Source organism: Phytophthora parasitica (assembly GCF_000247585.1).
Source record: "Phytophthora parasitica INRA-310 unplaced genomic scaffold supercont2.33, whole genome shotgun sequence".
Taxonomy (NCBI): Eukaryota; Oomycota; class Peronosporomycetes; order Peronosporales; family Peronosporaceae; genus Phytophthora; species Phytophthora nicotianae.
Genome location: NW_008649019.1, coordinates 137582 through 165182, shown reverse-complemented (window position 1 = coordinate 165182; position 27601 = coordinate 137582). Strand labels below are relative to the sequence as shown.

Genomic DNA, 27601 nt, shown 5'->3' with positions numbered 1-27601 from the left:
GGGGGCAACGCAGACGCGCTCTATCGCACTTCGTCTCGCCGACTTTTTGGGTGTGTGGGAGGCTCAAAAAGGATCGCTGTGTGGCAGAAATATTGGCCAATCATAGAGAAGTGTACGAAAGTGGAAAGAAAGGAAAACTGCTGAAGTTCAGGTTTTGAATCAAGATTGTGTCGTTGGAGGATGGCAAGAAGTGGCTACTCCTCGAATAGCACAGCCGTTAAGAATGTGTCATCTATTTTGGCCTTCGTTATTAAAAATGATTCCTTGAAAAATATCAGCGCCTCTTGAAGAAAACATCTCGGGATGAAGATGACGAAAGATACTTTGTTGAACCTTTTAAATAAAAAATTCGCTTGATTTATTACATTGCTATCGTCTTGCACTTATTTCATGATCACATGTACATGCCACGGTATGGCTGTAGTCTTCAAGATGTCTAGAACTCAAGTTGGTCGTGGTCCTTGAAACTTCCTTTGAGATCGGTGGACAAGTGCTTCGACGGCAAGCGCGATTGCTCCAGTTGCAAGTTTTCAATGTGGCCAGATGTGATGCCCTGCGATACCATGCGGATACTGCAATAGATGACACTAGCCCACTCCATACGCTCCTCCTCCGTGCGCGTCTGCAGCACCAGCTTGTCCGAGGGTGAACGCGCCACCACAATGCACAGATCGCGACCGGGGATATGCACCAGATTCAGGTAGCAGCCGTAGAGTGAGAAGGACTTGCGGTGCTTGAGCTCCGCGGGGGCCTTTTTGCCTCCACTATACGAGGACACTTGCTTATAGTAGTGGATCTCACCATTCGTCACGATAACCACACGTCTCTTCCAGTTCTCAAAGCCCGAGCGGGACTTTTTGATCAGAACACCACGCTTAAACGGCGGTAGTAGGAATTCCAGTCGCAACGGGAATGAAGATGCTCGAAGGATCTTACGAGCCTCTGCGTACGTCTCTCGAAGGATACTGCGGCCTTCAACAGAGATTAGCTGACTACCCACTGCGACTCCGCGGTTTCTAGGACTCGATGCCACGATCAGAGCCTCTGTGCGCTTTTGCATTTCAATGTCGATATCCTCGGGGGTTTTGAACAGCACACCAATTTTGCCCAATGGAATCTCCTCTGCGCGTTTAACCACAAGGGATAAACCCGCCACCGTACCCTTCTTGCCGGCCATTCTTCCCAAAGCTGTCTGAGCTTCTTGCAACGCCTCGATCCACAAATGCATCGAGTTTTCATTGTGTGCGTTCAGATGCATCTCGAACTTGCCGTCCTTGGACGTCAACACAAAGTAGTATTTCCGGCCGTCAGGGCATTGTGCCATACCGGGACTAACGATCGTGTCTTTCAGTGGAATTGAGCCTTTTATCTCGCTCTGGTTCTCGGTATAGTACTTCAATTCGCCCTTTTCAATGCGAAAGAAGCGGTTCTTCCAGTTCTTGTTGACGTGGCCACGTTTGAGCAGGCAGCCTTCCATGTGAATGTAAGAGGTGGGGTCGTCGTAGCGCTTCCACTCGTGATTACACTCTGTATCGCGCACGTAAAACTTGACAGTCTTACGAAGCGGATCCCATGGCTCAGTAGGCACTGCGCCGGCTGCATGTAGTCGAGCGATCCACTTGGACATCATACGCTGGGATGGAGCCGAGATCATGAGGTTGCGCTGCGGCGTGGCGATCATAAAGACAAACTTTTTATCCATGGAGTTGGTCTGCACCGATACGTCTGCCTTGGAGCCATATCCAATGTCAATAGACCCCTTCAGCTTCTTGAGAGTCTCATCCATGTAGTAAGACAAGACGCCATCGTTGCGTAGCACGAAGAAGCGCCAGTTCCAAGTCTTGAATTGCTGACCACATTTCTCGAGCCAGCCCTGCATCACTACGCCCATCTCGTCGTCTTGCGGTCGCAATGCCACGTCAGGATTGTGCGTCGTGTTGCGAGGGGTCTGACTGACTGCGCGGGTGTTTTGCCCAGTAGCTTCGGCAGCTTCATCTTCCTCGGCCACTTGGGCCATGACACTCTGTTCCATCTCCGAGTTTGTTGACTGACCAAGAATGTTCATCCACGAAAAGCGGAAGGCGTTGCTGACACTGTTGCGTTGCAGAGTCGAGCTCGCAGGTGATGCTGCCGTCGTGGTTCTCGATCGCTCCAATCTAGTAGGCATCGCTGGGGATGGCGCAAAGTCGTCGTCGGCTCCGATGGACACGTCCGAGTCCGAATCGTACCGAGGTGGCGGTGACTGCATCGCCGTGACCATCGTAGAGATGGTATCGTTATCGTTAGCGTCGGAGGAGAAGCGGCGTTCTGGCTGTTGGTTAGAACTCAGCGTGTGGCGTCCTTGGAGCGGCGCACTCTGGCGCGTCGGTGCGTACGCGTGTGTGCGGCTTTGTCCTTGTTGCGCCTCCCACGCCGTGTGGCGGCGGTGGCTCTCAGGTCGTTGCTGCTGTCGGCGTCCAATGCCCAGCGGCTCCTCCACTTCCACGTCGTCGCCCTTAGCGTTGTGTCCCACAGGCTGCGGTGCCGAGAAGTCGAGGCCCAGCCACTTTTTCAAGCCCATCGCGACAGGAATTCAGTCGGGCAGCCAGTAAACGACAGTGTGAAGCTGTAGGTACGTGAAGACAGGGATAAAGCTGCGCTTGAGGTTAGCACTCGTTAACTTAGTAGGCGGTGAATAAGTGCGAGTGCGGTGTGCACCTCGGGCCAGCGAATTGGTTGTGACGTCTTGTTTGCTGGAACGATTCGAGTGGAATCTGCAAGTGTAGAGGAGCGTCATACGTCAGCCGAATGTTTTGAAACGGTACGATATTAGGTGTTGTGGGTGGAAAAATTATGAGGGTCGTATGCTGCTCAAATATAATACACACTGAAGTCAAGTGAAAAAATTACAGGGTTTAAATGTGATGTGCTACGGACAGGCTATGTAATATCAAAGGATAGATCAAAATTTTGCTCACGAGAATCCATCGTGCCGTGGAGGTGTTCAGGATGACGAGCGCTGTCAGGTTGACAGCTCTCTTGGCAGTAGACCGAAATCTTGGTTGGATGGTTGGAAATGGAACCAGCGATACAACATATCTTTAATCGTTTGTTCCATAGCACACTCGGAGTGAAAAACAAAAGTAAAACTGAAACTTATCCTCATTACTGGAAAAGATCGGCTGGGAACAACTTTGGCTCCAGTTGCTCGTCCACCAGGAACTTGAGAGGGAAGTACACAATGTGGCCCTGCACGTTGCTCAGCTCGTGCTTCTGCTGGGCGATGTGCGAGCTCTCCTTCATGTTGACGTTCATGGCTCCACTGAACACCGACTTACGCCCTCGCGTGCTGGTTCCTCTCGAACTGTTCTGAGGCGACATAACTCGGTCGCTCATCGAGGACATTCGTCGTCCCTCCCCGTCATTACTCGTCGCATCCGTCGCGTCGGTAGCCAATGCCGCAGCCACTGCTTCATCTGCACCACGGCCGGACGTATCGAGACCTTGAGCCGACTGAATATGCGAGTCGATCTGCGCGAAGGTCGTCACGCTGTCGGATGGCAGACAGCCGAACACCGAGTCGTAGATCTGGTGGTTTGTCATGGCCTGTTCCTGCATGGAGAACCAGGCGTCCTTGCTCACCGGGTCTTGGTACTTCTGATACTTCGGCGTACCAGGCTGCACACCGAAATGCTCCTCGAACAGCTTCATACGGAACGAGTGCGCGAACTTGCCCACATTGTACGTGCCGTCAGCGATGGCAATCTCCTCTTCCATTTCGTGGTCTTCCACCAGCACAGCGATCTCCGAGTCCCGATCTCCGCACATACTGCGTTCGTTGATATTAGCAGAACCGATGATACAAATTCGGTCGTCCACAATCATAACCTTGCTGTGGATGTACACCTCCTCAGTCCGAGCTTGAGCATCTTCACGGACACTGTGGTTGCGTAGACCGTAGAAGGCGATGTACTTGAACGGATCATCATCCTCTAGTTCCTGGTACAAACGCTGGTAGATCGAATGCTCGCCGCGACAGATTGTACGGTATTGCCAGTGCATCACACCTCGCAAACTACTGGCGTCCTTGTCATCAGGCTTTCCGGGGAATGCTGGCAGCAGCGGCATCAGCACAATAACGCGGAACTTCTCGTTATTATCCGACGCGCGACGAATTCTTTCCACCAGTGCATTAGCGATACGGTTCGAGACCCCGTGATCTCCTTCCAGTCCAGACACAAAGAACTGGTTCTCAATGTAGACAAAGTGTTGTGCCGATCCAATGAGACGGATGTAAGCATTCTGGATACTGCGTTCTGTGGTCACACCTCCTGACCACAGCGACAAGCTGCGTAGGATCTGCGTGTTGACACGGTATCCTCGAGCAGCCACTTCTTGTTTGTGTTTCTCGAACTCTTCGTCATTCTCATCCTCTCCAACAGGCAGATCCAACATCACGTCTTCGTGATCGTCTTGCAGAATAGGCACATTCCCCGATTCATTTTGACCGCTCAACATCCGCGCCATCCGTCGATCACTGTTAAATCCACGGTTGTCAGTGTTTGTGCGGCCTCTCGATATGCCACGCATAGCGCGTACAGCATGTACAGCCTTCTGAAGCCGCTCAGTCAACTTCTTCGGTCCATGCTTGTTGGTGATTGTTACTGGATAATCTTTCATGGGCACAAGGTGGTGCAGCTTGCGTGATTTCTTGCGTGTAGACACCGAGTAATTCCAACGTTGTATGAAGTGACGCGCTACATCGCGAGCTGGTTGACCCTCAAGGCGACAGTGGCAGTCGTGCCATGGCATACGTGGCACTTCATTGCGGTCAATCATGTCATCATCAGGATGGTCGACTTCAACGAAGTCCTTCACGCGTGGATTGGAGAAATCCTTGCCCACGAAGTTTGTTGGCTTGCCAGGCTCATCGAATAGCTCGTGTCCGTGAGTATCCCAGCGTCCAAAGCAGAGATCCAGCCCACCAACGAAACTAACGCGCTGATCAACACTCACAATCTTCTCGTGATGCGACCACAACCCAAGTTGCTTCATCAAAAAGTCGGGGTCACGCAACACGTGAACATTCTTGTGTAACTTGCTCAGCACCTGCTTCGAGAACATGCTGTTCAGTGTCAGCGCCACAGACACTTCCTTGTACATGAGGACGTAGACTTGTACCCCCTCTTCTGCCTTCTTCTGCAGCGCAAGATCAAGTCTCGACTCGGGATAAAGTTTCGCAGGACGCAGGAGATGGATAGTCGGACAAACCCACCACCCGGCAATGAAAATCTCCTTCGTAGCCGACTGGATAGCGCGATAAATAGCTGCGTACGCATCGCTGCCATCCACGTACCATTGCGCGAACGAGGTCATGTGTACGGGATTGCGAGGAATCGCAAATGATCCATCACGATGAGCCTGCGACCAGTTCGAAGCCTCTGCTACTCGACGGATATCATTGGCCCACTTTGTCAAAGCCTGCTTGGACTTTGCTTCCATCTGAAGAACATACGTAGCGTTCGAGACTAGAAGTGTCGTACTGGAGCCTGTAGTTTCGAGACCGCGTTCGATGTTGAATTTACTGTCGAAAAGGAATGCCTTGCGAGCGATCGTGTCCTCGATGGAGTCAAAAATTGCAATACTCGACGTCTTGAGCGACACCCAACGCAAACGTTTGGCACGGAAGTTGACACGCTTCACCACGCACATGCAGTTGAAGCACTCGTTGTCCCAAGAGACCGACGCGCGGTTGATACGGACATTCTCGCGGTTACCTTTCAGCCAGAAGCGTGTCTTTAACCAGCCTTCACGGACAGAAGTTCGGCCCATTTCGTCGTCAAACGTCGAGTTGCTGACTTGGAATAGTGCAGCCACGTATGGAGACCGTAGCAACCGTGGCACTTTCACTACCGTTTCCAGTAATTGCTGCACGAGTGCGACCATCTCGGGGCCAACGGACTTGTCCGCAGACGTTAAGAAGAGTTTACGTAGCTGCGGCCACCGAGACTCATTGGCTGCAGGCGTGTGATCCGGGACGCCCGACTCTCCAAGTCCATGCTCAGTGCGCACTTCCACTGACGACGGAGCGTGACGAAGGTGCGGACGGCTTTTGATGTAGAACCAGAGACTTGAGATGGAGGACTTGGGGATCTCCACCTTCCACTTGAAGTTCTTATACTTTAACTGTAATTGTGTATAATAGTCGACGTTAGCTCATACAAAACTGGACCAACGATACAGTTAACCTACGTACCTCGACGTCATACTCGACGTAGCGCGTGGGCCAGGATTCCTCAAAGCGACCACCGAGCACTTTAACCTCGGGTGGCTCCTCGAACACGTAAATATCCTCGTCCGTGTTGTGGTGCAGGAAACCAAAGTGTTCGGAGGATTCTACTCGCGGTCGACCGCCGGTAACGGAGCCGGGTCCGGCTCCGCGCGTCGTGTCGAAGACAGAAGACCCGGCATGCGCCGGTGACGGTTGTTGAGGTTGTTGTGATTGTTGAGGCTGTTGCTGATGCTGAGCAGCAGTCACCACGTCGGCGACGCTGGGTGGAGCCGAAGAGTCTTGCTCCGTGGGGCTCATAACGGCAGGACTCGTTCAAACACCAGGAGGTCTAATTCGAAGTGAAGGTCGTTTAGTAACGCGGTTGAGGTGCTGGCTTCCGGAAAACTGTCACAAGGCGTGCGCTGTGATTGGCTGGTTCGAGTTTCCTGGAGAAGGGCCGCCAACTATGGGTGTAAAATGACCCGCAACCATGCGATAAACAACCGATATCCAGCTGACCTTGTTGCCTTTGGTGCTTTGCCGTAAGTGATGGCTGCTGTGTATCGGGTATTGAGTGGTTGCACTGCAGTCTGCAATTTGCTGAATGCGGCGGTGAGTTTGTGTAGGAATTTGCAGCAAGTACAAAATACAACGGCAAGGAGGACCTGCAACGTTGAAAAAATGTATTGCCGTTTATTAAATCAATGGTGCTGCTGCTACTGGATCATCCCAAGCTCTCGAATCATCTTGTACTGCTCTACAACTATGGACAATAAAACGTCAATGATAAGCACACGTAGATCAATGATCTGACTTTTGTAAAACGAAACGTACCGGGAATTTCCATCATTGATGGCAAAACCTGCCTCGGGGTTCTTCTTGTTCACTTGCATCACAGCATGGAAGTCTTGATCCGATTTTTTTTCTCCAAAGCGGAAGCGCCTCTACGGTTACGAGACGGCTTTGATTACACTGTTGGCGTTAGATAACCCCCGCCGTCAGTGGTGCCAGCACCGTAGCATCGTTTGCTTCCTTCGTAATACGAAGAGGTCACGTACGTTGAGTCAAGAAATATTGGTTGGTGCAGCAACAATGTGAGTTACGCTGGTTATCATAGCGAGCCATAATGTCTTTGCAGGTGATTCTAAACATGAGTGATCCTAGTACTAATTTCAGTCTGAAATTAACATGTAAGATCCTGCTAAGGTTCAAATTTTCAGGCTCCTAAAACCTAGTATTGCTTCTCATTGGCAGCCATTTTATCCAATAGTACATGAGTGTCGTTTCCCCCTCCTCACAATAGCGGCGACCATGGACGAGCGTCCAATGCTACGCGGCATTTTCGCCTTCGAGGACGAAGAAACTCCGGAATGGCGGCGCGTGGTCATGTCCGAGACGTCGGGTGGCGTTCCGAAGTTCGCCACCAAGGCAGAGTGCGAGGACTTCATCCGTAAACACTGCTGGCGAGGCTCCAATCCGGACTTCCCCAAGCTGCAGCACGTCTTCTCCATGCTTGTGGACTGGCAGCAGATAAAAGAAATCCTCATCCCTAAAATCGAGGAGTACGACCAGAAGTTCCCACTTGAACCAGCTCCTCAGATCAGCGCCGACAACCGCTTCGTGCAGGGCGAGGGGCTTCCCATCGCCAATGACGTCGACTATCGCGTCAATATGCCCTTCCACCAACAGACCAACCGCGAGTCAACGCACAATACCCTGCACTATCTGTTCTTCCATATGCGCTGTGGTATCTTCGTAATGATCCGTCGCCGACGCGTTGTTATCTTCGCACCTTTTGCAAACAAGGACTACGAGAACAATTGGGGGCAGAACGTGACCTTCGACAGCTCGGACGGCAGCATGTTCGCCTATTACCGGGAGAAACAGCGCTACTACCGACGCGAGAACATCATTCCAGACGTGAAGAAGTGGTGGGCCAATGGCAACATCATTTGCAACGAACACTGCAGGTATCGCAACAAGGAGGACGAGACGCAGTATTGGGGAGACCAGTTCCTTACGCAGCTGCGAGACATGTTAGAGGACGCGTGCAAGCACCGCAACATTCCAGACTGCGAGTTTTTCATCAACAAACGCGACTACCCGCATTTAAAGGTGTGTAGCCGATGTCGATTAAAGTGAAGAAATGCGCGGATTAATTTTTGTATTTTATCAATGAATTAACAGGAAAACTTGAGCGAGCCGTACGGATTCCTGTTTGATAAAAACGACCGCAATCCCGACGAAGATATTCCACTCACAGAGCACCGCTACTCTACGTATGCGCCGATCATGAGCTTCTACGTGTCGAAGCGCTTCGCGGATATCCCGTTCCCATGTTCAGAGGACTGGGAGGCAGCTACAGGTCTTGTGTTCCCGCAGTCATTCAGACATACTCATTGCGACCAGTGTCCGTGTCGTAACTCGGTCCATTGCGAGAACGACTGGGAGTGTTTCTGTGATGTTGGCGCCAACGGCAGGAAGAGACATGGCATTGAAGGCGCGCGTGACTTGTTTACTGCCAACAACTTTCGGAAGTTCTACAAACCTTGGGAAGACAAGGTAAACACTGCCTTCTTCCGTGGTAGTGCGACTGGTGGCGGCACAACAATTGAAACCAATCAACGTCTTCATTTGGCTCACCTCTCGAACACGTGGAAGAAGGATTCGACGATGAACGGTAAGACCGAGAGCGATGCTGCAGGTGGAGACCAAGAGCTGGTCCCTCTGCTCAACGCTGAAGTTACGACGTGGAACCTTCGCGATAAGAAAATTGCTGGCAAGCCTATGACATTCTTACGTCACGAGGAATTCATCTTTGAAGGTGGACGCCAGCATTTCATTCCCATCTACGAGCAGTCCAAGTTCAAGTATATTTTGTACGTTGAAGGTCACTGCGCTGCCAACCGCTACGCCTTCTTGATGCGTCTGGGTAGTGTGATTCTCAAAGTCGAGTCGCGCTGTGTTGCCGACGAGATGTGGTACTACCCGATTCTCAAACCGTTTGAAGATCATGTGCCGATCAAGGCGGATCTCTCAGACTTGGCAGAGAAAATTCGGTGGTGTCGTGAGAATGACGAAAAATGCCGACAGATTGCGGCACGTGCCAATGAGTTGTATGAAAAGTTCGTGTCGAAGGAGGCCATTCATGATTACATGGAAGTGATCTGCAACCGAGTAGCACAACGCTTTCAAACAGCACCGAAATGGTACACGCGTCCTGAGGATATTGACTTGATGAAGAAGCCCGACTTTGGCCGTTGTCGCGGCATGTGCGTCGGTGGAGCGACTCCGCGTTATTGCAAGCGTTGTCTCGAGATGAAGGAGGACGACGATGAAACACGGGCGAAGCGTGAACATGAGCGTGAAGATACGCGGGATAATAATCGTGGCGACTACTCCTACAACGGCTATGGTCGAGACCGCGGCCGCGATCGGGACCATGCACGCGATCGCTACAGCCGTAGTGACAGTCGAGGTGGTGACTATGATCGTCGAGACCGTGGATACGGTGTTTCAGATAGAGATAGGCACAGCCGCGAGGGCAGGTCACGTGAGAGGAGCCCGAAGCGCCCGCGCATTCAGCAATGCCGTAAATGTCGTCGTGCTAAATCCGCCTGCCAGTGCAGTTTCCGCGGCCGTTAACCAAAAACCGATATGGGGCACTTCGAGAAAAATTGTGGCCAAGGTCATCGAAGCGCGACGTTTTTAAACTGGAGTCGATAAACTTCTATGCTTGCAGCTAGAATTACCGCCTAGGCGAGCAACAAATACTACTTGCTGTAGGGACATTTTGGCACAGCTTAATACTACTAGTAGTACTTAGTTGCTTCAAACTTGTTTGCAGTAGATTTAAACTCTTGTCGATGGTACTTGAGGTCCGTACAGCCACGCTTGTGTCCTTCATTGACAGCATCACTGTAAAGCGCGACAATCCGTTAAAGAGTTGATGAAACGCATTTAAGACTCCTTGCTGGTGTTCACGCTCAATACCCAACCATTCCTAGGAGGACAGCTAACGTACATGTGCAAATTCTTCGTTGTTGCATTCGGGTGCGTTCCAGTATTCTTATCACGCCAGAACTTGGAAGTCCGCTGATTCACCTCTATTTTAGCTGCCATTCCAACGTATAACGCAAGCACACACAGGAAGCTTCAGCGATGAATCCCGAGTCAGACGAGTGTGATGCAGCTTTCGCCGCAAAGAATCCAAGGCGGAAAAAGGTGTTCCAACGACGACTTCATGATCAGCTATCCGAATCGAGAATGCTGGAAGTGCTTGATCGGCAGTTGCAAAGTTCTGGACACTCCACAGGCTCGAACAACCAAGAAGAAGACAACAACGGACAGCAAAGCGACGAGGAAGAAGAACTCGTTTGTGTATCTAGAATGGTTAAAGTGGCGGAGCCTGCCTTATCGAGGAGCTCGGAATTTCAGGCGGGCGGTGTGTTGAAGACTGTGAGATACATCCACAGACAACGAGCAACTAAACCTGTAAAGCACGAGAACCAGGCTGGACATTGACAAACAAGACCCACACAAACAGCAACAGAACGCTCTAAGTTTCAGCAATTGGGTCAGCATACTTGGCCGCGTCTATCTTTCATATGTCTTACCTAGCAAGCCTCTATTCACATACTATCCCCACAAAAAGTCTTACGCCGTCTTCTCCACCTCCGCATCTTGCATAAGTTGTTCAAATTTGTTCGGATAGAAGTTGGTCCCTTCAAATGTTTCGTCTCGACAGAGTTTTCCAAGCTCCTCTGCTACCTGTAAAAAAAAGCACATAGTGTCAGTCCCAACAGAGCGCCACATCATTTTCTACTGTTCTACATACCTTTAGGTATTCCCAGGCTAACGGGAATGACGTATGCAGCTCCACCGACACGTCGGTAGATGTGATGTAGCCGGAGCTGGACTTCTGTGCCATCTTAGCGAGACGCTCAGCCACCTTATCCTCACGATGCGAGTCTGTTTGCAGTACAATGAGGCCACCAGGGAACTTGCGCACGCTATATCCAAGCTTCAGTTTTTTCTGCAACAGTGCTGCGTGGTACAGATCGTCCGGAGATACCAGCTCAACGCCTCGTGCTCGATTGAACATACAGTAGATGTCCGACAAGGTCATGATCCCTCCATTCGTCGGCATATGTTCGCTAAGATACTCCGCAAGTTGTCGAGCAAGCTGTTCGTAATACGCCGCACCTGAATTCTCACGCGTCACCGGACTGGTGATACCCATATCCAGCATCAACGAACTGAGCTTGTTGATATCGTCCTCCCTTGACGTCGTAGTCCCATCCTCTCCATTCGATTCCACGGCTTTCTGTGTGTCCACATATCGCTCAATCAGACTTACCATATCTCTAGCCTTAAGCATTAGGTTGGCCAAATCGGTGAACGCCGTGGCCGCCAGTTCCGTCGTCTCCTTCTGTGCCTCCTGTTGGCGACGCATAATACCCGCGATACCAGCATCTGCAGCATTGAATTGCCGTTTTACTAGTCGCCTATCGGCCAAGTGACTTGGTTGCGTGTCTTTCCAAGCTTTCCGCTTTAGTGAGGCTTCCAGAGGACTGAAAAAGTCGTCACGTCCACCGTCCTTGAAGGATAACTTTAAAAACGATGTGGCTTGTGGTTGTGGGCGCGTTGTCAAGTCCACCCGCACCTTAGCGGAGCGTTGCAGGAAGCCCGCTTCCTTCGTAATTCGCGTGACCCACTCGAGCGGCACAAAGTACGCCACGGGTGGAGAACTCGTCTCGTCCATATAGAAGAGGCGGTGTGTGGTGACCGAGCAGCGGCCGTGCACGTGCGGTGTCTTGAAGGTGCGGTCGTACAGACCGATGTGCTCCTCGCTGTAGATCTCCACCTCGTTGCCGAAGAGCGCGGGACGCCCGGCGGCGGTCAGCGGCAATGCTGGAAAGAAAATGAGACGAGGTTATTGCTGGTTTTTGAGACGGAATATTAACACTGTGAGCGCATACTTTGCAGTAGATCCATCGCAGAGATGTTCGCGAATGTCTGGTGTCCATGGTTCTTGCTGCTTCGATGCCCAGGGGCGGATGTGGGCGCACTGGAGGTCACGGAGCGCGGAGAAGATGACGCCTCGCTCATGCTACGTAGGGGGGGCAAGTCGAATGCTGGATTCAATTGAATTTTGAAATATTATATAATGTATACGTTCTGAGAGGTCTCTCAGAGAGAGTAATCAATCGTAATAAAATATGCTTGGATGGCATTCAGACGAAAATAAGCCATTAAAATTTTAATGGGTTTTTTTCGTCTGAATGCCATCCTAGCCAATCAGCTCGCAAGCTATACCCTCTCGAAAGCGATATGGGCAATGACGGAGAAGTCATTGCCCATATCGCTTTCGAGAGGGTACCTTTTCATTGAGCGCTATTTTCAAAGAGTACTTGCATTTTTGCTACGCTGAATATCCCTGACCTGTCATGGGCGACTCCCATCGATGCTCGTGACCTGCCTGTGGAATGGATCATTCGTGAATATCAGCGAGTCCGAGGTTCGAGTTGTGGAGTCCAAGAAATTATCAAGCAGACATGTGATAAAGACGAAGAGCAGCACATGATCGAGGAGGGCTGGTGGGGTGCGTCAAAATCGTTCGCGCCTCCAGCTCAGCAATTGCCATTCACAATTAGCACCGTAGATTGTGCTACCCAACCCTTGAACCTAGGTTGCGATGGGCTGCTTGTGGTGCTGACAGCGATTCTCACCGTCCTGCTCGTTCTGAAAGCTACCATGCATAGTGTTCGACGCCGCGCTGAATGACTGACTAAATAAATGGTTTTTTTATACTTGACTTCCAAGTTGAAGCTGTTAAGATTTCCTGTTAGAAATTACTATTTACGCCTCTTCCGTTTCAACGACTCGTCGGCCACGCAGAAGTACTGACGCTTATGAGCTGCTGTAGTCCATGCATCTCCGCCGTTTGTATCTGCGGTACTACCCACCAGCATTGCGTTTGGAATATGTCCACTCCAATGGCCAGACGGATCTCAAGACCATCGACTTGCCCCACCTCAGTGCTGAATCCAACATTTCACTGGTGGCTCAGCAACTTGTGGTTCAAGAGCGATTGCTCACGAAGGCTACACTGTCGAAGATTAAGGAGCTACTTCACCGACTCGTGGACAAGCACCTTGTGTATGCAAGCCACCAACAAGGCAGTGCATTCCGACTGCATTCTGTGCTACGACCTCATCATCTTCCGATGACCAACATGGCCTGCAGCAAGAGCGCCAATCTAGTAGCTACTAGTAGCTACGACAAGACCATCCGGTTACTGCGGCCATTTGATCCGTCAATTCCGTTAGCGACGTCGTCTTTCCACAATAAAAACTGCGATAAAGAAGTTTCTACGTTAACAGGTCACGACGGAGTGGTGTTTAGCTTAGCTTTCAACAAACCTCATGCCACGCGATTGCTATCTGGATCATTCGACAAGACTTGTCGGCTATGGGATGTACAAACAAAAACGGCAATTGGAGTGTATCGAGGTCATGCAGGCGAGGTCGTGGGTGCTGTGTATGCACCGGAATCCAGCAGCAGTGAATGCTTCGGTAGCTATTCGGTTGATGGCACTGCTGTTGTTTGGGACACCGCCACGGAAAAATCTCGGCTAACGTTGTCGGGTCATTCTGCCGAAGTATCATGCTTAGCATTTGATTCTGAAGATACCAAGCTCATTGCCACAGGTTCCTGTGACTCCACCGTGAGACTTTGGGACACCCGCGTTGGCGGTTGCTTTCGTTGTATTGAGCACCACGACGCTGACATATCCAGCGTATCTTTTGACTACCAAGCCAACACTTTATTATCGTCATCTTCCGATGGTACGTGTAAGTTGTGGGATGCACGGACAGGGGAAAATCTCTATGACTGGGATGATCATCAAGGTCATGAAGTAACCCACGCTACATTCAATGCATCAGGAGCACTAGTTGTGTCCTGTGGTACTGATGGCAACGCTTTCATATATGATACTCTAACGGGTACTAGACGATGCGTGTTATCTGGTCATCAGAAGGTTGTAAACACGGTCTGCTTTAGTATGCAAGGACTTCAAATTCTCACGGCAAGTACCGACGGGACAGCTCGTGTGTGGAATGCTTTCTCTGGGGAATGTCTACAAATACTACGTGGTCACGATGCTGAGGTCTTCGACTGCACTTTTAGTTACGATGGTGAAGTAGTTCTTACTGCATCGCTTGACAATTCAGTACACGTGTGGGAACGCGAGACTGACTAGAGCTAGACAAACATTCAATATTTGAGCAGGAAGTGATACTAAGCATGATGATCGACATAACCGATGAAAAAAGAGTAGTTGAGTAGAAGTTTTAGCTATAGTAAGGCAGGATGCATACGTGGAGGAGCAGCGAGCGAGCGTTATCAAGCTGCGACGCCACCAAACCCAAGCAAACTGACTGAAAGGCTTAGCAACAGCCCTTCTTCACAGGTGCCGGTTTTGCGTTGAGGTTGACGCTGTCCTTCTTGTGCGGTCCGCCCTCTTCCATGAGCCTGTTCTTCACTTCACGCGCGATCTCGATGAAGCCGCCTTCCACGTTGATATTGTTCTTCGCACTCGTCTCGAAGAACTTGACTCCGTACTCGTCCGCTAATGCCTGACCCTCTTCAGTGCTTACGACCTTGTCGTCGGTCATATCGCACTTGTTGCCAATGAGGATTTTGTTGACATGCACGTCGGCGTGCTGTTGGATCTGACCCACCCAGTTACGGATGCTCTGGAAGGATGCACGGTCAGTGACGTCATACACCAATAAAATACCCTGCGCGCCGCGGAAATATGACGTCGTAATGGTGCGGAAGCGTTCCTGGCCAGCTGTGTCCCAGATCTGCAACTTCACCTTCTTGTTGTCCAGCTCTATGTTCTTGATCTTGAAGTCGATGCCGATGGTCGTGATAAATGTCGGAGAGAACGAGTCATTGGCGTAGCGCAGCAGCAAGCACGTCTTCCCCACACCTGTATCATCAGTCGAACAACGACTGTCAATATTCCACCGTCTCAAAAAAAACATCGTCTTTCATCTCTTATTTCTGCACGCACCGCTGTCACCGATCATCAGCAGTTTGATCTGCATATCGAAAGGGTTCTCATGACGAGCCATTCTGTTGAAGAGTTACAACTCTGCCAGCGTTACCCAACAGAAAAAAATAACACAGTACCAGTCAGTACAGCCGTGATGTAAGCAATATTTCTCCCTCTGCGACCGCCTACGGTCCGCCCAACCACTTAAATTATCTCAATGTGCGCGTCAAACAGCGAAAACTGCACACGGGACGGCGCAAAAGAGGGCGGAATTAAAGTGTCCGGACGAATCGTCGACAGAGAGAAAAAGGTATCCACTGTTGCTGCTGTAGCAGCAAGAGGACATGCAACGAAAGAACAGCTAGAATGCACGCTGTACCTGCACACACGTAGGCTTTGGGATAGGCGACTGCTTCCTGGCGAGAGATAGAGGCTTGAGATGGCAAGGCGGCGGCTCGGCGTTCTCTCACTGCGCTCGTCGGTTGTTGAGTTATTTTCCGTCTCCCCCCGCAGCCTTCGTAACGCATATAAAAGGGGTTCTATTAGTAGACACCGAATTTAGTGTTGCAAACACCAAATGCAACATAAGCGCACACATTGCAAATACGGAAATATTTTTGTGATATTTTTTTTCCCGAAGAGACAACAAAAAATTAGGCAACATTTGCGTTAATAAATTATGCAATCGAAAAAGGCAACAATAAAACTAACTTTAATATTACTAATATTTCTATTGGAGTTTGACGAAATAAAAATCGTATTTACCAATATTAACAGTAATAATGTATTCCATAAATGAAATTCCATATTCATAGATGTAATATTGTGAAAACAGGGATGAAAATTTCAGAAAACGATCTTAATCCAAAACAAACTCGCACCGAGACGACGCAACCATGGCAATTAGCCGTACGTTCATGGGTCATCCACTGATGTTCAATGTCCACATCTTGCATTTTCGATCAACACTGTAAAATATACATGATCTGACCACTGTCGTTGCGCTGCTGAATCACCACAGCGAAGGACGCGACCGATAAGCCCAGTATCGAAGAGTTCGCGCAAGGCAGACCTCTAGGCGAAGGAAACTTCTCCCGTATATTGGAAGTCACGCACATAGCGACAGGAGAAAAGTTTGCTCTGAAAGTGATTGAGAAACAGCGCATCAAACGGTTGCGTCTTCGCCACCAGAACATCTTCAACGAGATTAACATGGAGAAGGACGTGCTCAACCGTCTTCGCCACCCGAACATCATTCGCCTCTATCAGACTTTCCAAGATGATAATAATTTGTATTTCCTGCTGGAGCTGCTTGACGGTGGAGAGCTACTCAGCCACCTACTGCACGAAGGCCGGCAGCTCGGGCTGGACGAGGATCTCGCACGATTCTACTTGGCTGACGTCGCGAGCGCCGTCGAGTACATGCACGCGAACCAGATGCTACATCGTGACTTGAAGCCGGAAAACATGGTGGTCTGCAAGAATACAGGCGGCCACCTGAAACTCATTGACTTTGGTACGGCCAAGAACCTGGCTGACTCCAAGCTCAACGGACCGAATTTCGTCGGCACGCCAGAGTATATGCCCCCGGAGACAATTGACAACAAAGAACCTACCTATGCTAGTGACATGTGGGCATTCGGCTGCATTGTCTATCAGCTTTTGACAGGAGAGACGCCATTTAGTGGTGGGAGCGCGTACCTCACATTCCTTCGCGTTCAAGATGGCAGCTATTACTTGCCAGACTACCTATCTGACGACGCCAAGGACTTGATTAGCAAACTACTGCAGAAAGATCCCAAGAACCGACTAGGAGGCACGGAAGCCAATGCTATGAGTGCAGTCAAAGGTAAATCTAACACTAAAAATCCGAAGGATGCATTCTGACGCGCTGATGCCTGTGTAGCGCACCCGTTTTTCAAAGGCATTGACTTTGACAACCACATACAAGCACAACAGCCAGCTTCCCAGTTTTGTGGATCAGAGCTATTCCAGCTAGTGAAAAGGCTTGCCGCTATGGAAAGGGCTCGTAATCTGCAGGACCCTCTGAGCTTCGAAGGTGACGTCTTGCAAGAGCAAATCAAGACACTTTCGTCACGAGATAGAAGCATACTGATGCATATTCTTCGTCGCAAGCAAATCGTGCATTTGCCAGGTAAGTGTATCTTACAGCCCTCATTTGGATTCAAATTACTAACCCAAATACAGGGCTATATCCTCGCTTCTTTAGCTCGGTTAGTCGTGGTCGGTGCTTGTACGCGCACAACCATGGATACATAGGATTTACCCATGACCTTCAAAACCAGTGGAGTGATAACTTTTCCTTCATGCAGGTTGGTGCACATATAACGATCTCGTTGGCCTAGTTGTCATTAACTTTGACATGCAAACGTGTGTGTTAGCTCTCTGGACCTAAGCTTGGACATGCCACTGCCTTGACTGAAGCAGATAACCGTGGAGGCTCTGCATGGGAAACGGAGTCTGCTGCATTCCTCGAGGCCGTTAAAGTTCTGAACGCCCGACAACCGGCATTTGTTGTGATTTGCGGAGACTTTATCAACGCTAAGCCACGTGATGAATTCTACGATGCCCAAGTTGTAGCTTTCCAGGAGCTACTCAATCAAATCAACCCGCAAATTCGCCTGGTATGTACGCCATTGCTGCTGGTGTTTCACTACTTAACTTACGGGGTATTTGTTAGGTTTTTGCTGCAGGTTCCGATGAATTTGGGAACAAAAACGAATTGACAAAGTATCAAGAACGTTTTGGTGACGCCCGATTCAGCTTTTGGTAGGTCGAACCACTGTATGCTGTAAACATTGTTGCTATTTATCACTAACTGATCATTTTAACATTTAGGTATGGAGGGATCAAGTGCATTGTCGTGAACACAGCGATACTTTGTCACGAAAAGTACTTCAAAGAAGAAGTGGCAGCACAGACAGGTTAGTGGATGTTGTCGTCTACAGTATACGAACTGCCTTTAGTGAGTTAGACTTGGTGTTTTGCAGAATGGATGAAAAAGGAATTGGAGAACGGAAAGCTATGTGCTCGCGGCACTGTAGTGATTTCAGGTCACTCGCTCCGTCCGACGATGCTAAGCACCAATACAGTTAACAATAATGATCGCGCAACATCGAATAGCGACATCCCAGAACAGGTTTGTACGATAGTCTCTTGAATCGTATGCAACGACCTAATGGTTCTTCTACTTCAACAGCTTCGAGTAGAATATTGGGATATGATCAAGAATGGGCAGTCGTGTCTTATGGTGAACGGGAACTCGACTACCGACAGCGTAACCAGCGTCGTGACGAAGGCATCCGAGCAAGATGCAGATGAATACAAGTGCGAGATCGTATCGTGCAAAGCACCATGGGGAGGTGCCCCCAGTGCCATCCATCACACTGAGGTGTCCCAGTCTGGAGTCGTCACGAAGGCGTTAAGTGTTGATCATTCAAACGCTAGCGTTAGTTCGAACGCAACAACTAAGCACAGATCGCTCGCCCCTGAGGAGGAAGGCCAAGAAACTGTTTTAGCTGCCGAGATGGTAACGATTAACGTCAACTCTGCACGCAAAGAGTAGTAGATGCAGACCACGACTGGCAGCAGTAAGTCATCCATGAACACAAAATGTTGATATTCTGGTTAACATCGTGTAGGGATTCAACATGGACGACTCTCGACTCACTTTGTGAGTTGTTTGAAATCATAAAAAGTTTTCTGCCGCTTGACTGCGCCAATCACCCCTGGCCCCCACTGTCAAACGTTTAATGCATGCTCTCCCTCACAGCAGACTGTCTTCTTCACCTTCGTAGTCCTGGTTCTCTTGATCATACTGACTCATACGAATGGACACACGACGGATCTGCGCAGCGCGGTTGGCGCGCTCATAGCGTTCACGGCTGCGCTGGTCGTTGCGTTTCTTCTGAACGACAACGCCCATCATCATGGCCACAAGCACCGCAACAAGAGCAAAGATGCCGAGTGCCTCCTCATACGACGGCGCATTGAACGCCACATTCGGCACGTTCTCACCCTCCGTTGTCACAATCTGCACCATATCCGACGCAACGTGCAGTCGCACATTTGCGCTTGTGAGCGTCGCACTGGGTTGGCCAGCGAAGAAGCTCTCCATCTTCTCATCCACCGCCTTGAGCAGCTGGAACGCCTCGGCATCCGCACCGAACCGCAGTGCAAGCGCCGCCATCTCCAAGCTCACAGCGCAGTTCGCAGCCTCATCTCTATCTGCCTGCTTAGTGATATCCAACGCGCCCGTCTCGACCTGCCTGGGTAATAGATTGACGTCGCCATCACTCTGCAAAGCGCTCAGCAGCTCCGTACACGCCCCCTGTTGCACTGTCAGCACGCTTTCGGGTGGTGCGTTCGAATCGTCAGCCGTCAAAGAGACTGCCAGCAGCTTGTCACCGTCAAGTGCTACCGCCGCTCGAGCCAGAGAGACGTTATTGAGGCCCTTGGCACTTAGCAGCCCCGTCAGTTGCTCGTGTACGCCACGCGCCACATCGAAGGCGTTCTGAACATCTGTGGCAGTAGATACCGCGCCTTTCACCGACAGATATAGCGCACAGCCGCCACCACTGGCAGCTTTGGATAGCTGCAAATTTCCTCGGAACAACACGCTCGTGGGGAACAGACTCGTCGTCAACGCGTCACTTGAGCTTGGCAGCTCCGTGATCGACCGGCATGTAGTATCGGTGGTGTACACGAGGTCTACAGCCACGTGAAGCGGCGATGTGGTGTCGGCTTCCGCTCGGAACATACTCAGCTCGTCTTGTTGGATAGTGGGGGATTGAAGTGACAGAGAGAATCAGAAACCAGCTGTGCGGTGATTGGTCCAAGGTGGTATCTTTTCCATCATCGTTTCATTGGTTGAAACAAGAAACTTCAACTCTGATATTCAGCCTATCAGACAACCAGGTCACCAGGAATGATCACCATTTCGCTGGACGCGGCGGCGGCTCATGTTGGTGAGAGCGTGCGTTTTATTGCGGCTGTGCAGCAGGTTGCAACGGGCAAGAGAGTGTTGGTGGGGCGCCAGCGCGTCCAGGCGTGTCATGTCTTGCACGTAGGCGACGCCAGTCGACAGTTTTTCAAGGTAACGTGCTGGGGTGAAGCCCCACCCACATTGATTCATTCGTTATCCACCGGGGACCCAGGTCTCATGCAACTATCAAGCGCCGACGCGGTACTTCGAATCGGGGACATTGCCCTCTTTTCATTTTGCTGTATTAAATCCTATCGGGGCAATGTGGAGGCGCAGTTCGTCCTGCGCAACGACGAATCCGCGATGTCTTCAACAGTCCAATTACTGTATCGGAAAGACCGGTACTTTTGTACGCAGGACGCCCCGTTAAAGGACTTGTATCCCATGATCGAGTGGTACAAGCAGCATTGTCGAGAGTTTATTGGAGACGAAGGAGCCACGCCTAACAGAAGAACAAACCGGTCCCCAATCAAGGACTTGAGAGAGAATATGGTCGCGTCGGTGCTCTGCAAGTTGCGACCTCCGAAAGATAATCCAGCTGGGACCTCTGAAGGTGGAGCCGCTGTTGCCTCGGAGCTGGATGGTGTGCTGCTATGCGAACTGATCATGTATGACTCTGCGAGGGATGTCATGACTGTGAACCTTTGGGATCAGCATGCTGATAAACGGTTCATTGCTCGATTACTGGAACACCGCGGTGCTATTGAAATCGATGGCATTGTAGTGAGTCTGCAGGCTCTATCCAACCGGTTGTTAGCGAATACTACGCCTCATACAGTGTTCCGTTTCGTGGAAGTAGACGACCCAGAGTCAATCGAATTGGAGAAGAAATTATCTGGTTCTGGGACACCGCTGCAGGCAGGCATCTCGCTGACGAAAATTAGTGGGCCAGTTGCATTTGCGACATTGGAAGAATTACAAGGATGCATGTTTGAAGGACAGGCTACCTTAGAGAATGTCCGCGTGGAACAAATATGCATGAATCGCCATTATGGACACGAGTCACGTGTCTTGCCGAGGTTCGCCCCTCAGTTAGCGGAGAGATACTGTAGCGGGTGTGATCAAGCTTTACCAGAACTTTCTACCCGAAATGATGCCGTTCAAAGTCGTTATGGAGTTTGTGCAAATAAATGCAAGACCCGTCGAGGTAGCACTGTTGCTGCCCCGTGTGGCTGGAGGTATCGCCGCTTTTCGATGGTTTTGCGAGACTCACGGAATGAACGACTGCAAGTCGAAGTGGAAAGTCAAGCGACGGTGGAAATGGTGGGAAATATTGAGGCTTATGTTTTAATGGAGTCCTACGACAAGGGAAATGCTTCGGCGAGTTGTCAGTTTGACGCGGCGTCTGCGGTAGCTTCGCTACTCAATGCCCTCGTGGAAGATGCCAGCCAGAAGTTTGAAGCTCAAATTCTGTGTTCTATAGTGACAACTCGCGATAGTGCTAGCCAACCTGGTGACAGCTATCAAGACTCGAGTCGTGACGAAGATCGCACAGCCAGACGGCTATTTCGCCTAAGGTCTCTCGCTTCAAGTGATTCATTTACGATTTAGTACTGGCTGCTAGTTGTGAATGCACGTCCAAGAGTACCATGTCCTTGTGGTAACGTTTTGTTGGGACGACCAGAGACAGCACCAACCCGAGGCTGCAAGACGTTGCTGCTGCTCTTGAGGTAGCAGACCGGCTGACCTGGGTTGTTGTTGATATACGTGTATGCCGTGCATCCTTCGGTGTCAGCACACTCGTCACAGCATAGCGAGGGTTGAGTCACGCACACTGTTGTGATGTCGTTGCCGTAGTAGTCGACGTTGGTCTCGTGGTGTGAGCACTGGGATGGCGGCGTGATGCACTGATAGCAGTCCGCGCTCCTGATATGGTCTCATTTGCGTTAATATCTTTGCTGGTAGGTGAGCTCTCTTTGAAAGTATCAACACGACGTTGACATCCACAGCGATCATATCATGATAGTTTTTTTTCGCATTTGCAAGAAAAAAAATGGGTTATTGGATTGTATTGTAAATTCCATCCAGGCTACCAGGATTATGCATGACTGTGTTGTACACTTCAAATGTCGATCAGTGTTGGAGTCCGGTCTTACTTCAGCTTTAGATTGCCGAGAGTACCTAGACGCGAGGGCTGTCACCTTGCAGGCGGCGCTTCGGAGTGTGGTCTTGGTCACTTGTGTAGCTGTCGAGCACAGCAGACATGGCGCCAACAACTTTCCTCGGCTGCCCCATTCCCGCCTTGAGGAAGCAAGCAGTCGTGCCCTGATACTCGTTGATGAAAGTGTACGCCAAACATCCGCTAGTTGACAAGCACGTGGCGCAACAGTCACCCGGCTGCAGGCCGTACACCGTCTTGATGTCACCTCCGTAAAAATCGTAGCCCGTGAATTGGCGAGAACATTGCGAAGGAAGAGATAGGCATTGGTAATAGTTGGGCGCCCACGGCATACAGTAGCTCCCGTCCGGGCAACATTCAGGGTTGGAGGCGTCGCCACATTTGCCGAGATTTGTGTTGGGGCATGCGGCGTCAGAGTGTCCGACAAACACAGCGATTGTGGCAGCAACAACAGCGAGCATGCGCATCATTGTGACAATAGGTGCTGGTCAGATACCGCGCTTGGGCTGTGGATTGGAGGAAAAACCACGAGTGAGCCTTATGCGCCACAGCGCAAATGGAGCATCCAGGGAGAGCTGGTACCGTGTGTCCCTTTGCTATAAAAGATAGGAGGCTAGTTTGCTCGATAATCCGGCTCCTTACATCGAAATATAGAGGTGAATCGGGTACGTGCGAGGCACAATGCCATTCAAAGCCAACAAATGGCGTGCATATGCCACCGACAAAGATTCTACTGCTCCAGTTGTTTCACCGAACTCTACAGCAAAGGTTGCTGTGCTTGCAAGTCTGTCAGTAAATGGCATTTGGGCAAGAAGACTCTTTCATGTGGGTGTTTGCTCAGGTTGAGGTGGATCCAGGTGGTTGTTTTGCTTTGCAAGATGCTTTCGTTGTCTAGGATTCTTATGCTGCTTTCTACTGCAGGAAATAATGATAATACGGCGATTCTGAGCCCTGCTCAACGTGACCTCCTCTCTAGAACAGCACGTGGTTTTATCTGGCAAGAAATCTTCTTCATATACGAATACTTTGAAGTAGAACGAGGCAATCATTCGCCATTTTCCTGCGTAAGCGCCTCGATCATGGCCCTGGTTTGGTTAGCTTGAGCATCCATGGCAATCCACCACTTCAGCGAAATCGGCTTAACTGTAGTGTGGTCTGATCGTTAGTAGTAGCTGTCGACAGGAGACACATTCTGCAGCGACAACGCAGCGATACATTATTCTAGGTAAGCTAAGAATGTTGTCACTAGTATCGGTTGAAGAGAAGCTTAGCGCTACAACTAATGAAAGTGAACGGTTGAGCCACCGCAACGGCAAGCCCCTAGCTGTCGAGGCAATACCTATTGATCTCCGAAATCATTCACTTTTATAATGCTCGCATCGCAAACGCCTGATACCAAGAGGTAAAAGCCTGTTCAGCAAATAACGTGTCTGCCTCTGGGCTCAGACTCCTTGCAAAATCGCGATGTGAACTCTTTCCCATGGACATCGTTGACAAGGAGTGCATGTAGTTCTGGCGGGCAAACAGACAAGGACCGCATGCACTGTAGTTCTGACGGGCAAACAGACGGGTGGTTCGCTTTTTGAGAAACTGGCAGCGTCTTCCAATGCATTGTTACCTGTCATGGGCTGGCAGTCAACGGTTGACGAGCCAATTGCCCCGTCTAAGGGATTGCGGCAGCCGCAGCCAATGCGTTCACCGTGCTTAATTTTTCAGCACAATGAACTTCGTCACGAAGTTCCTTATTATTGACTCAGGGTTCCTCAGGAATCCAGCGCCACAAAGGATCTGAGTTAGGTCCGTTGTCTTGTCACCTGAGCCGAGTCACTCTTGGTTCGACTTTCGACACCGGAATACGCAACGATGCATTTCAATTTTTCGGAGACTCAACAGCGGAACCCACTGCATCCATTTCACTGTTATTGGATACAGACAGCAAAATGGAGCAGCCGCCTGAAGTTCACGATGATGGTCAATACTCGTAGCCGAAGATCTTCTCAATCGCCCACTTCCTGTTTTGCCTCCGACGCATCAGATCAAGTTCCTCCTTACTCCACCCTAGAGTTTCTCAAGACAATGATTGCTCGCATTACCGTAGCCTTCGCTGGTCTCGTAGCTGTCGTCTCCGGTGCCTGCTCGACTCCCTCATTCGGCAACTGTGGCTCTGATGCTGCCGGCGTGAGCTGCTGCCAGAGCACGCAGTACTGCCAACCTTGGAACGCCAACTACTACCAGTGCCTCGATCTCCCTGCTAAATGCGCTCAGCAGTTCCCGAACGTCGACTTCAATGGAGACGACATCCAGACCATCTACGGCATTCAGCCCGGAGAATGCTGCACGCGCTGCAGCGAGACTGCTGGTTGCAAGGCCTACACCTTCGTGAACAGCAATCCGGGCCAACCGGCGTGCTACCTGAAGAGCGGCACTGGTACAAGGACGCCCTCGGTTGGAGCAGTCTCGGGCATCTTGACGGGAACGTCAACAACCCCGACGCCGACCCCAACAATGACGCCAACGCCAACGCCGACGACATCATCGCCAACCTGCACCACGGCACCGTATGGCTCCTGTGGCTCCAGTAACGGAGCTACGTGCTGCCCGAGCGGCTACTACTGCCAACCATGGAACGACAGTTTTTACCAGTGCATCCAGCCGCCAGCGAAATGCTCGAAACAACTCACCGACAAGGACTACTACGGCAACGACATTAAGACCGTCTACGTGAGCCTCCCGTCGCTTTGCTGTGATGCCTGTGCTAGCACGGCAGGATGCAAGGCGTACACGTACATCAACAACAACCCCGGTCAGCCTGTGTGCTACTTGAAGAGCGCTGCGGGAACTGCCACCACCAAGATCGGTGCTGTGTCGGGGACTCTCAACTAAGTTGAGACAGAAAGCAAACAGCTTGTAGTTTCCAATCTAACGCAAGCTCACGGTTGCCTCGTAGTGTTAATTTCTTTTTTTCGATTGAAAAAGCAACCAGCTCGAATACACGCAGTTCATTTTGCCAATAACATAGTATGCTATTATCGTTTCCGACCTTCCGTCAAAAAAAAAAAAAAAAAAAAGCGGTAGGGAGTTCACAACACTACTCTTTTGTCCTGTGCCCACTCCGCATACACAAGCTATGACCTACACCACGGTTTCAGAAGAGTACATTCGCCTCGTAACACTATGGTCTCTTAAGAAAAAACATACGCAAAGTTGTTTGATAATGCTAGTATGAAACAGCTAAGTAAAGTGCTCCAAGGTGATATCCACGCGAAACGGAGTCGTCAACGTTGTTTCCCTTGGGAATCTCGGCAATAAGCTGGCACTGCACGACCACAAGGCTCGACTCTTCAAACGACCCGATTTGCTTCCATAGCTTTGTCAGCCCAGAGGATGAATCGGTCTGCACCATTTCAGGGAGCTGGAGATCATCACACGATAGTCTTAGCTCGTGTTCGCGAGACTTCTCTGCACCTGAAAACGATACGTGCGCTGTCGCTGAAGTATGACTCTGGATAAGGCCTGCGTTCTGTGTCTTCTCGCCCCTGCGCAAGCGATAGCGATAGTACCGCTGTGTTCTACTTTCCACGGTCTTACGGCTCTCCTGATCTACAGCAAACTCGAATTCCACAATGTCAGCTTCATTATGTGCCGGTTCCTCATTGTTATCCAGCTCCACAATCAACGCTTTCTTGCCTGCAATAGGCTTCTGGTGCGTTGAGTTGAAGAACTCCAGTTTAACGCGAGTAGGCATAGGATTCACCGAATCACTTTCATTGTCATTGTTGTCTCCAGCCTTCTCGTCTTCATTTTTAGCTGCTGGACTTCCACCTTCAAGAAGTTCTTCAACTCCTTCCATTTGGTACAACTCGGCTAACGCCTTGAGGTCCTCACCTCGACAGAAGTTCACACTGAGCTCATCGAATTCACGCGCGAGTTCCTGGTATCTTGAGCGGAACGTTCGCAAAATACTGTCTCGTAAATAAGGCACCGCCTCCATGACCAAACCGTTCTTGCCCAGTACAGACGCACTACCCACCTGTACAATGGCTAGCTCATCCAAATACCGTTGAACGTCTGCGAGAAGAGGAAGTTGATCCACCAGTAGCTCATTCAAATACTTGCGGACGCGTAAAAGCTGATCTTTCCGATACTGCGTCACTTCATAGTGTTCACGAGCCGACTTGGTGCATAGCAAATAGTAGATAGCCAACCAAACTTGTGCTTCGGTTGTCGTGAGTGCGAGGAGATCACTTGGCTCGACAATTACCCATTTCTGGTCGACAAACTTCTTCCATTTGACTTCAGTTCTTGGTCTCTGGTCCTCGCTGTCCTTCGTTTGTGCCTTGACAACAGTCTTGTGTGTCCACGGAGGATTCTCAACAAGCGCCACGAGTGTGAGAAGAGCGTCGTGCTTGTCCAAAAGACGAGATACGACACTCAATGGGAGCACATGCAGTCTCTCGGCTATATAGCGTAGTATAGTGACAGTCTGGACAGCAACGCGAAACTCAATCTCCATACGTTGGCGTTGTAGCTCTTCGCGAGGACTTTGAGCTTTCATCATCTGCACCAGTTCTGGTCCAGTTTTGTGGAAGCTCGTAGCCTCTGCAATACGTTCACGAGGAAGACCGACCAGCCACGAAAGCTTTCGCACGCAGTAGTCGACGAGTTCGACTAGGAGATCATCAGTCAGACTCTCTACGATGTGCTCGTGGAAGAATGCGACCTCAAGAAGATTTGTTAAGGCCGCTTCGTGATAGATAACGAAGTACAATCTCAAGGACGCAGCGTCCTTATCCTGACACCGAAGCAGTGGCAAAACGTTCGCCTTCCAAAGCTCCAGCGAGAGCAAATTGCTGATTACGGTTGGGAGCTTGTCGAATGTCAGCAAACTCTCTACTACGAAATTGTCTTGCTTGCGTTGCGCAGACTGATGCGCTTGTAGGTTTAACTTTTCCACGGCTTGATGGTGCTCGAGCCATTGAGTGGATCGCCCAATCTGCTCGAGTGATTGACCTACCAAGCGTTCCACGATCTGCTCCGCCTCAGTTGGGAGCACTAAATACTGCGCTCCGAATACGTCACTAGAGCAATAAAGGTTAATATTTTAACGACAAGGATCGTAAAAACTGACGCACCTCATTGTTAGTTGATAAACTCCTGCTT

General features: G+C 50.3%; 15 protein-coding genes across 23 annotated transcripts; 6 read left to right on the top strand and 9 right to left on the bottom strand.

The window, feature by feature from the left end:
* Positions 1–299: 299 nt before the first annotated feature.
* Positions 300–2819, bottom strand: PPTG_13492 (hypothetical protein). Its single transcript, XM_008909207.1, has one exon. It carries the CDS (start codon positions 2558–2560, stop codon positions 437–439), a length of 2124 nt encoding a protein of 707 aa, XP_008907455.1. The 5' UTR covers positions 2561–2819; the 3' UTR covers positions 300–436.
* Positions 2820–2876: 57 nt separating this feature from the next.
* PPTG_13491 (hypothetical protein) lies at positions 2877–6708 on the bottom strand. Its single transcript, XM_008909206.1, has 2 exons — positions 6236–6708; positions 2877–6165 (listed from the first exon to the last, which is right to left on the bottom strand). The coding sequence occupies exons 1-2, from the start codon at positions 6566–6568 to the stop codon at positions 3145–3147; spliced, it is 3354 nt and encodes a 1117-aa protein (XP_008907454.1). The 5' UTR covers positions 6569–6708; the 3' UTR covers positions 2877–3144.
* Positions 6709–7522: 814 nt separating this feature from the next.
* PPTG_13490 (hypothetical protein) lies at positions 7523–10110 on the top strand. The gene is made up of 2 exons (XM_008909205.1): positions 7523–8365; positions 8438–10110. The coding sequence occupies exons 1-2, from the start codon at positions 7562–7564 to the stop codon at positions 9893–9895; spliced, it is 2262 nt and encodes a 753-aa protein (XP_008907453.1). The 5' UTR covers positions 7523–7561; the 3' UTR covers positions 9896–10110.
* Positions 10111–10210: 100 nt separating this feature from the next.
* Positions 10211–10372, bottom strand: PPTG_23218 (hypothetical protein; the record flags this gene model as incomplete). Its single annotated transcript, XM_008909204.1, has 1 exon — positions 10211–10372. One exon carries the CDS (start codon positions 10370–10372, stop codon positions 10211–10213), a length of 162 nt encoding a protein of 53 aa, XP_008907452.1.
* Positions 10373–10411: 39 nt separating this feature from the next.
* On the top strand, positions 10412–10774 carry PPTG_23217 (hypothetical protein; the record flags this gene model as incomplete). The annotated part of the gene is made up of 1 exon (XM_008909203.1): positions 10412–10774. The coding sequence occupies one exon, from the start codon at positions 10412–10414 to the stop codon at positions 10772–10774; it is 363 nt and encodes a 120-aa protein (XP_008907451.1).
* Positions 10626–12376, bottom strand: PPTG_13489 (hypothetical protein). 3 transcript variants are annotated; one of them, XM_008909200.1, is made up of 3 exons: positions 12232–12376; positions 11088–12163; positions 10626–11020 (listed from the first exon to the last, which is right to left on the bottom strand). In XM_008909200.1, the coding sequence occupies exons 1-3, from the start codon at positions 12359–12361 to the stop codon at positions 10907–10909; spliced, it is 1320 nt and encodes a 439-aa protein (XP_008907448.1). In that variant the 5' UTR covers positions 12362–12376; the 3' UTR covers positions 10626–10906. The 3 variants fall into 3 exon arrangements, with proteins under 3 accessions (XP_008907448.1, XP_008907450.1, XP_008907449.1); XM_008909202.1 differs by having other exon boundaries at positions 11088–12376; XM_008909201.1 differs by having other exon boundaries at positions 10626–12163.
* Positions 12377–13181: 805 nt separating this feature from the next.
* Positions 13182–14516, top strand: PPTG_13488 (hypothetical protein; the record flags this gene model as incomplete). The annotated part of the gene is made up of 1 exon (XM_008909199.1): positions 13182–14516. The coding sequence occupies one exon, from the start codon at positions 13182–13184 to the stop codon at positions 14514–14516; it is 1335 nt and encodes a 444-aa protein (XP_008907447.1).
* PPTG_13487 lies at positions 14515–15838 on the bottom strand. 2 transcript variants are annotated; one of them, XM_008909198.1, is made up of 3 exons: positions 15697–15838; positions 15336–15416; positions 14515–15251 (listed from the first exon to the last, which is right to left on the bottom strand). In XM_008909198.1, exons 2-3 carry the CDS (start codon positions 15394–15396, stop codon positions 14704–14706), a joined length of 609 nt encoding a protein of 202 aa, XP_008907446.1. In that variant the 5' UTR covers positions 15397–15416; positions 15697–15838; the 3' UTR covers positions 14515–14703. The 2 variants fall into 2 exon arrangements, with proteins under 2 accessions (XP_008907446.1, XP_008907445.1); XM_008909197.1 differs by having other exon boundaries at positions 15336–15838.
* A 339-nt stretch (positions 15839–16177) lies between these two features.
* Positions 16178–19158, top strand: PPTG_13486 (AGC protein kinase). 6 transcript variants are annotated; one of them, XM_008909191.1, is made up of 9 exons: positions 16178–16226; positions 16339–17166; positions 17224–17472; positions 17526–17650; positions 17720–17962; positions 18019–18107; positions 18177–18262; positions 18329–18477; positions 18538–19158. In XM_008909191.1, exons 1-9 carry the CDS (start codon positions 16214–16216, stop codon positions 18901–18903), a joined length of 2148 nt encoding a protein of 715 aa, XP_008907439.1. In that variant the 5' UTR covers positions 16178–16213; the 3' UTR covers positions 18904–19158. The 6 variants fall into 6 exon arrangements, with proteins under 6 accessions (XP_008907439.1, XP_008907441.1, XP_008907440.1 ...); XM_008909193.1 differs by having other exon boundaries at positions 18177–18477; XM_008909192.1 differs by having other exon boundaries at positions 16178–17166.
* PPTG_13485 (hypothetical protein) lies at positions 18127–20222 on the bottom strand. Its single transcript, XM_008909190.1, has one exon. The coding sequence runs from the start codon at positions 20095–20097 to the stop codon at positions 19105–19107; it is 993 nt and encodes a 330-aa protein (XP_008907438.1). The 5' UTR covers positions 20098–20222; the 3' UTR covers positions 18127–19104.
* Positions 20223–20326: 104 nt separating this feature from the next.
* Positions 20327–21126, bottom strand: PPTG_23216 (hypothetical protein). Its single transcript, XM_008909189.1, has one exon. The coding sequence runs from the start codon at positions 20952–20954 to the stop codon at positions 20574–20576; it is 381 nt and encodes a 126-aa protein (XP_008907437.1). The 5' UTR covers positions 20955–21126; the 3' UTR covers positions 20327–20573.
* Positions 21127–21584: 458 nt separating this feature from the next.
* Positions 21585–23077, bottom strand: PPTG_13483 (hypothetical protein). The gene has a single exon (XM_008909188.1). The coding sequence runs from the start codon at positions 22909–22911 to the stop codon at positions 22444–22446; it is 468 nt and encodes a 155-aa protein (XP_008907436.1). The 5' UTR covers positions 22912–23077; the 3' UTR covers positions 21585–22443.
* Positions 22411–23796, top strand: PPTG_23215 (hypothetical protein). Its single transcript, XM_008909187.1, has one exon. The coding sequence runs from the start codon at positions 23143–23145 to the stop codon at positions 23542–23544; it is 402 nt and encodes a 133-aa protein (XP_008907435.1). The 5' UTR covers positions 22411–23142; the 3' UTR covers positions 23545–23796.
* A 442-nt stretch (positions 23797–24238) lies between these two features.
* On the top strand, positions 24239–25509 carry PPTG_13482 (hypothetical protein). The gene has a single exon (XM_008909186.1). The coding sequence runs from the start codon at positions 24305–24307 to the stop codon at positions 25322–25324; it is 1020 nt and encodes a 339-aa protein (XP_008907434.1). The 5' UTR covers positions 24239–24304; the 3' UTR covers positions 25325–25509.
* Positions 25510–25599: 90 nt separating this feature from the next.
* Positions 25600–27578, bottom strand: PPTG_13481 (hypothetical protein; the record flags this gene model as incomplete). The annotated part of the gene is made up of 2 exons (XM_008909185.1): positions 25600–27519; positions 27574–27578. The coding sequence occupies 2 exons, from the start codon at positions 27576–27578 to the stop codon at positions 25659–25661; spliced, it is 1866 nt and encodes a 621-aa protein (XP_008907433.1). The 3' UTR covers positions 25600–25658.
* Positions 27579–27601: the final 23 nt, after the last annotated feature.